Source organism: Babylonia areolata, chromosome 11, assembly GCF_041734735.1.
Source record: "Babylonia areolata isolate BAREFJ2019XMU chromosome 11, ASM4173473v1, whole genome shotgun sequence".
NCBI lineage: Eukaryota > Metazoa > Mollusca > Gastropoda > Neogastropoda > Buccinidae > Babylonia > Babylonia areolata.
Window position 1 is genome coordinate 8947788 of NC_134886.1, and position 7658 is coordinate 8955445.

The window sequence follows — 7658 nt, forward strand, 5'->3', positions numbered from 1 at the left end:
CCGCTACAGAAACCTACAGGTTAGTCTGTCTTCTTCATCTATGAGCTTGTGCGTTGGTCATTGTTGGAAACTGTGTTCATTCAGTTACCCTTTTACCATAAGGTTTTCTGTAAGGGATCTATACCATCTATTTAGTTTGTCATGTTTAGTTTTGCGTTCTGTAAGGAATCTGATTTCTTCACTTAGTTTATGCCATGCTTACTTTAGCGATCATACGCCTTTGCTACCAATTCTTCCTTGTATTTTCCATGTGCCTGTCACAAATGGGACTTTGGAATAAAACATATTTGACATTGATTTTTTTGTCTGAATTTATGAAGTTCTGTAAGATAAACGAACGTTTGTTGTCTGCTGGGTGTATATAATTTGTATAATGACAGCGGCAAAGTAAAACAAAATGTAGCGTCTAATAAACAGGCTCATTATAGGCCCTTTAGAATAACGTGTCGATTCTAAGCGATGACACTGTGTTTGAAGTGTTGAACAGCAACAACTGAAGTTGTGCTCTATTAGCTTTCTGAAAAGAACATCAGTTACTGTTTGTGTTCTATTCTGCTATCTCAGACTATGATACCTTAACCTGACCTGTCACTCACTCACACACATACACACACACACACACACACATATATATATATATATATATACATGTATAATTTTGTTCTCTTAAGTTTGACCTGTTTGTGTAGGCTCATTCCAGCTACATATTAAATAAAATCACTGGCACTCGCTTTGTCTTAAATGCCGGTTTTGTTTGTATATCTGAACACAAAACTGTATGCAGATTTTCCTGGTATTTTGTAAAAGTGTCAGTTTAGGTGTAATCTGATGGATCTGATCTGGATCCAAGGAAATTTTTATTTAAAGAGTTCTTCACTTTTTGAGAAAATAGTAGAAAGTATATATCTTTAGAGAACATCAATGAAAATTTGCAGAATCATGACATTTGGTCAACATTCGCACAGATGTATAAACAATCTATGGAGTGTGTTCAGTTTGTTTTTGGTTTTTTTTCTTTTTTTCCCAGTCTTTTTTTAACATAATTTTTTCGTGACAGATGGCACGAAACTGAGTGCAACATATATTTCGTTAATGCATCCAGTATTCAAAGAACTGCTAATAATGGCAGCATTGCCATATTTATGTGCAGTCCAATCTCCAAAATGGACACAGTGAACAACAACCAAGATGAACATTTCTACGACATGAAGGCATTCAGTCAGATGATCTATCGTCCTGGTATCACCATTGACGAGTCCCAAGCTCTTTACAACAAGTGGGCTGCTCTTGGAACGTATGACCAGGTGAAATAATGTTTCTTTTAGAAAGTACTATTACTGCTACTACTTCTAGTAGTTTATTAGTAATAAAGATAAACACCATAATATCAATGCTACTAATGATACTTACTTAGCAAGACCTGTGAAGTTAATTGTAGTAGAAATTATTATTATTGTCATCATTATTATTATCATTATCATTATCATATTCATCATCACCATAATTATTATTATTATCACTATCATTTTTAATAGTATTGTTGTTGTTGTTCTTGTTAATGTTGTTGTCACTATTATTATATATGCCTGCATACTTCCAAAGCACACGTTTGATTCTTTTTTTTTTCTATTAATTTTTTAACCATCCATTTCATTTCCTCATTTCTTCCGACAATGTAACACCGTTTCTATGGTTTTCTGTGTGTCCCAGCTGCATGCGGATGCGAACTACTTCAACTCGTATGATCAGATCATGGCGGCGATGCTGGAACTCTTTCCCTCTCGGCGTGACGTCAGCATCCTGGATGTAGGGTCTGGAACAGGGATTGTTGGACAGAAGGTAAGGGTTCTGTCCCTTGCTGTTATCGCGTTACATCACGTGTTCTCCAGTGGTTAGAAAACATGAAAAATGTCATCATTAATCCAGACTGGCCTCAGTTTACATCGTGTTTTATCTGTGGTTAAAAACGTCCAAAACAACTTCATTATTCAGAATGGCTTCATGCTTACATCACGTTTTATCCAGGAGTTAAAAATATCCAAATGATTACATTCATAATCCAGAATGGCCTCGTGTTTACATCGCGTTTTATCCAGTGGTTAAAAACATTTACTGTCTTCATTATTCGGGTTGGCCTCAGTTTACATCACGTTTTATCAGTAGTTAAAAACATCCAAATGTCTTCATTATTCATTCAGACTGGCCTCATGCTTACCTCACATTTTATCCAGTGGTTAAAAACATTAAAATGTCAACATAATCTAGACTGGCCTCAGTTTACATCACCTTTTATCCATTAAAAACACCAAAATAGGTCCATAATCCAGACTGGTCTCCCGTTTACATCACGTTTTACTCAGTGGTAAAAAAACCCAACAAGTTTCTCCATCATCCAGACTGGAGTTCATGCTTACCTCACATGATCAAAGCATCCAAATGTCTCTATAATTCAGATTGATCTTTGCACGAAGGTGTTATTTTGATACTTTTTTTCTTGTTTGTTCGGTTCTTGTTGTTTCATTTAGGTATACTTGTGTGCTAGCTGAATCAGTAGCAGAAGCAGCGTTGATTTGAAGTTGTGCACGTTGTGAATGGAAAGAGTTGCATCTCTCTATTGTAGTTTAATCCTTTCATCTCCTAGCCTAATGTTTTTCTTTGTGGGTGTTTTTAGTTTTGTGTGGTTTTTATTTCATTTTGTTTATTTATTCATGGATTTATTTATCATTGATTTATTCATTTATTGATTTATTCGTTTACTGATACTCAGTATTTCGGTTTCTCCTAGTGGTATACATACTGCACTAGCTCTGCACAACTTCTTGTCCACAATCATGCCACAAGAACAAATGGTAACGTTCAATTACACAACAAACCAACCATCTAACGTATCTGTCAATTCATCACCTCATTTCCGGTGTGACTGTCCAGCTGTATGACGAAGGGTTTCACACCCTGGATGCTCTGGACCCATCAACAGAGATGCTTAAAGTGTCTGCGGAGAGGAAGGTCTACCGCCGTTATATCTGCAGCTTCTTCACTCAGGACCCCATTGACGACATTGAAAACGGTAGGCATATGGTTCCTCCTCCTCCTCCTCCTCCTCCCCCTCCTCCTCCTCCTTTTTCTTCTCCTCCTTCTCATCCTTCTTCTTCTTCTCCTCTTCCTCCTTCTCCTCCTTTTTCTTCTTCTCTTCCTCCTTCTCCTCCTCCTCCTTCTTCTTTTTCTTCTTCTCTTCTCTTCCTCCTCCTCCTCCTTCTTCTCCTCCTCCACCTTCTTCTCCTCCTTCTCCTCCTCCTTCTCCTGCTTCTTCTTCTTGTAAGTCGTTTGCTGCACCTCCATCAATCATTCAAATGAATGAGTGGAGTTTTCGGTGTATGATCATGTTAGCCTTCTACCATGGCAGCCGTACTGCGTTTACAGGGTGTGCAAGTTGTGTAGCTGCGTGTTTCCATAATGGTGACACGGAATTTCAGGATCGTTAACGTGCGTGTGTTTGAATGTGTGTGTGTGTGTGTGTGTGTGTGTGTGTGTGTGTGTGTGTGTGTGTGTGTGAACTTATTCGTATAATTCGTTAGGTTAGTCTTTTTGATGTGTAATACTATCTGTATGCTATAGTTTAGTTGAAAACCAATCATTTGCTTCTGTTCGTATTGCGACACACTTTGAATGAAATTGAAATATCATTGAAACTAATCTGTAACGTGTGCAGTCAAAACCAGTCGCTTGTTTGTTACTTTGTGACAAGCTTTGAATGAAATGATATTGAAAGCATTCTTTAACGTGGGCAGTCAAAACAATCGTTTGCTTCTGTTAGTACTGCGACACGCTTTGAATGAAATATCATTGAGAGCAATCTTTAACGAGTGCAGTCAAAACCAATTATTTGCTCCCATTAGTATTGCGACATGCCGCTTTGAATGAAATATCATTGAAAGCAATATTTAACGTGTGCAGACACATATGACGTGCTTCTGATGTGTGGGGTCTGCTCCCCTGGGGCCATACAGGTGGAGGCTTTCAAAGAGGCCATCAGGATCGTCAAGCCAGGTAATTATATATATATATATGTGTGTGTGTGTGTGTGTGTGTGTGTGTGTGTGTGTATGTGGTGTGTACATAATTATATATATATATATATATATATATATATATATATGAGACCCTTTCCTGCTTTGACACTGTGATATCAATAGCCATGAAGTCCTTATGACATGGATGAATGTGTCGACAATTTTCATTGTTTAGCAAACCATTATGATAAACTAATGAAATGGCGGAAGCAAATAATGAAACAAAACAAAGTTCCTTTGAGAGAGAGAGAGAGAGAGAGAGAGAGAGAGAGAGAGTAAAATATCTTAATGTCTGGCCTCTGGCCCATAACAATAGTGATTACGTGTTCTGAGTACAGGGGAATGTATACATTTTGGTAGCTTGCATCCGCACATTCATTGCTTTGTGAATAAAACAGGACAGCTTTACAACTAAAACATTCATTGGAGAGAGAGAGAGAGAGAGAAATTGCTTGGAGCGATGTGGGTGGATTGACGGGAGAGAGTGGTGGGTGACAACAGGTGAAACAGATGTACCGACGTGGCAATGTGTGTGAGTGGGGGGGGGGGGGGGGGGGGGGGGGGGGGCGGGGGGTATTGGGGGGGGGGGAGGATGTGTGTGTGTGTGTGTGGTCTGTCAATTATGTTATGGGCCAGAGGTCAGACATTACGATATTTTGAACTCTCTCTCTCTCTCTCTCTCTCTCCGAAATGAACTTTTGTTTCATTATTTGCTTTCACCATTTTCATTACATTATCAGAATGGTTTGCTAAACAACGAAAATTTGTTGACATTGTTGTGTATTTGGAAAAGTTTGTTCTGGGCATGAAAAAAATATTTTGCAGTAATCCTCCATACTCCAATAGGAGTGAAAGGATAATTAAAACTTGAAATTTGAATGATAAATGTTGTGCTCGGCAAAAAAAAAGTTTGCCGTATCCACAATGACAAAAAAAAATTCATCAAGGCCCAACACTCAGCTTATATCACATATTGACATAAATTTACAGTTGGGCCAACAGCAAAGTGAGAGCTGTATTGTCTAATGGTTTATCCATTGCAATGGGAAATAATTTACAGATTAGACTTTTTTAAGGACTATGACTCTTGAACTTGGAGGCAAGTTTCCACTGGTTGTTAGTGCTGCAGCCTTGGGAGCTAGCTGGCCTTTGGGAACCATCCCAATGCCGACTGTCCTCTTGGCCGAGAGAGCAGGGATGTAACTTGAGCATAAGACACTCTCCACTACAATTAAATTCTAGCCCAAATAGTCGAGACAGCAGCTGTCTCTTCTGCTGTTCTGATGGTCATAGTCGGACACGACTGAATGTCATTCACATGCACACGCACACACACACACACACACACACACACACACATATATATATATATATATATATATATATATATATATATATATATATATATATATATTCATTCATCAACACAGTCACCCGATCAGTACAGAAACGAGCGTCGACGAGTTAAGTCTTTAATCAGTGCATTAACGTTTACATCTGCACAATCCATCACGCAATCAGGGAAAGATAATCGTAAAAAGCTAGTACATGGGAACAAAAAAAAAGTAGAAATAAAACTCTCACAGAGCCTGCTCCATAATATCTTACTCTCACCAGTGTTTTTGTTCCAGTTCGCTTCATAAAAACACAATAGAAAAAAATTGGTTTGCTGTTTTTAACTTCTTTGGGGGTTTTTCTGTCTTAACCATCAAATATTCAATATTAACTGAAAATAAGTTGAGCCATTAAAGCATTTATAAACCTGCCAGAGCACCTGCCAATAAAGACATGATTTTATATCATTATTTCAGATCTTTAAATGAGTTTCCCAAGTAGCTAAATCATAGGGAACCAACCCATATAATTTCATATCATCCTTGTAAAACTGGAATAATTGATTGGTTTGTTTTGAACTCATGTAGCTACACGAACTTTTTTTGTTTTTATAACTCAGGTGGCTACACGAAGTTGTTTTTATTTGTTTTTAACCAAGGTGGCTACACGAAGTATTTTTGTTTATTTTTAACTGAGGTCACTACACGAATTTTTTTGTTTGTTTTTATAACTCGGGTGGCTGCACAAATTTGTTTTTGTTTGTTTTTAACCCAGGTGATGTATTTTGTATGTTTTCATAACTCAGATAGCTACACGAAGTTTTTATGTTTGTTTTTTAACTCAGGTGGCTACATTATTAACTGTATGCGGGCGGAGTACCTGCAAACGATGGCAGAGTACAACGGCCGCTGGGAGACGCACCTGAACCGACTGGTGAATGAAGGCAAGTGGACTCTGGTCAGCGAACACAGGTACCCCAACCACTTCTACCACCACGAGGGCATGCGGCTGATCCACCAAGTCTTGTAACGCCGTGCTGGCTCGCGATGAACTGTTGTGGTTGTAAGAAAGCAGATCTTGTCTCATGCTTGGCTGTGGAGCAAATGCAAACATGTTACAGCTTTTCGAAGAAAGGGGGATGTTAGGGAATTTGTATATTTGGTCTTTTATTACTGAATATACGTTGGGATGTTGAAGATCCCATGAAAGGATTGACCACTCAATTACTCCCCTCAACACAGAGAGAGAGAGAGAGTGACAGTCAGTCAGAGACAAAGAGATAGATACATACGAGTACATGTGTGCATGTGTGTGTGTGTCTGAAGGGGATGAGATGGGGAAAAGGTAGTTGATCAGGTTTGTCAGATATGAGTGGGGAAAAAAAAGCTAAGGGGGAAGCAACCCCTGCAACCTCCATCGTCAGTGCTGATACGATCATGTTGTTGTCTACGCATCATTAAAAAGTTAAGAAGGGGGTGGTGGGAGGGGGAAAAAACGAAAGACAGAAAGACTGATATATGACTTTCCAGTGTAATATCCTGCGCTTGGATCATTGACAGTCGTGGCTTTTTTCTGCTTTTTTTTTTTTTTTTTTTTTCATGTCCACCCTAATCTTAAAGGCTACCTTTTTCCTTCTTTTTCTTTCAGTTTGGTTTTGCGTTTCTTTGTATATTACTGTTTTGTCATTATCAATCTGGTGATGGAATAATTTCTTTTTCTTTCGAAACACGATAGTACATGGACTACGTTACAGGGATAATATTGTGTGCAATACTGGGTACACGATATAAACTGTACATATTTGTTATAAATAGTGTACAAAAAGGCTTCTTTTCACGATTTTCTTTAAATCATATCGCGGTTGGATTTGCTGGGGCTTATATATATATATATATATATATATATATATATATACGTACATGTATACATATATCTATATATATCCCTTGTAAATATTTCATATGTTGAAACAATAAAGTTTGTTAATATCACACACGTTGATCAACCGCTTCTGTATACGAACGAGTTCATGTCTGCATGTATGTATGTGTATATATGTGTGTGTATGCGTGTGTGTGTGTGTGTGTGTGTGTGTGTGTGTGCATATGTGCGAGTGTGCGTGCGCGCGCGTGCGTGTGTGTGTGTGTGTGTGTTGAAACTTGCAGTTCGGTCATCTTTGTTTTCATAGCATTCCCGCATGCTGCACACGGTACCTCGGTTTATCGTCTCATCCGAATGACTCATCGGAATATC

General features: G+C 38.4%; 1 protein-coding gene across 4 annotated transcripts in view; it reads left to right on the forward strand.

Annotated features, from left to right (window-relative positions):
- Nucleotides 1-7305, forward strand: part of LOC143287494 (malonyl-[acyl-carrier protein] O-methyltransferase-like) — a 102339-nt gene extending 95034 nt beyond the window's left edge. For all 4 annotated transcript variants that reach the window (XM_076595521.1, XM_076595518.1, XM_076595519.1 and 1 more), the window contains exons 2-7: nucleotides 1-19; nucleotides 1151-1304; nucleotides 1711-1839; nucleotides 2929-3067; nucleotides 3955-4047; nucleotides 6250-7305. The exon at nucleotides 1-19 is cut by the window's left edge and continues 103 nt beyond it. In XM_076595521.1, coding sequence (XP_076451636.1) covers nucleotides 1164-1304; nucleotides 1711-1839; nucleotides 2929-3067; nucleotides 3955-4047; nucleotides 6250-6434 — 687 coding nt within the window. In that variant the 5' untranslated portion in view covers nucleotides 1-19; nucleotides 1151-1163 and the 3' untranslated portion in view covers nucleotides 6435-7305. The remainder of the gene's footprint in view (nucleotides 20-1150; nucleotides 1305-1710; nucleotides 1840-2928; nucleotides 3068-3954; nucleotides 4048-6249) is intronic.
- Nucleotides 7306-7658: the final 353 nt, after the last annotated feature.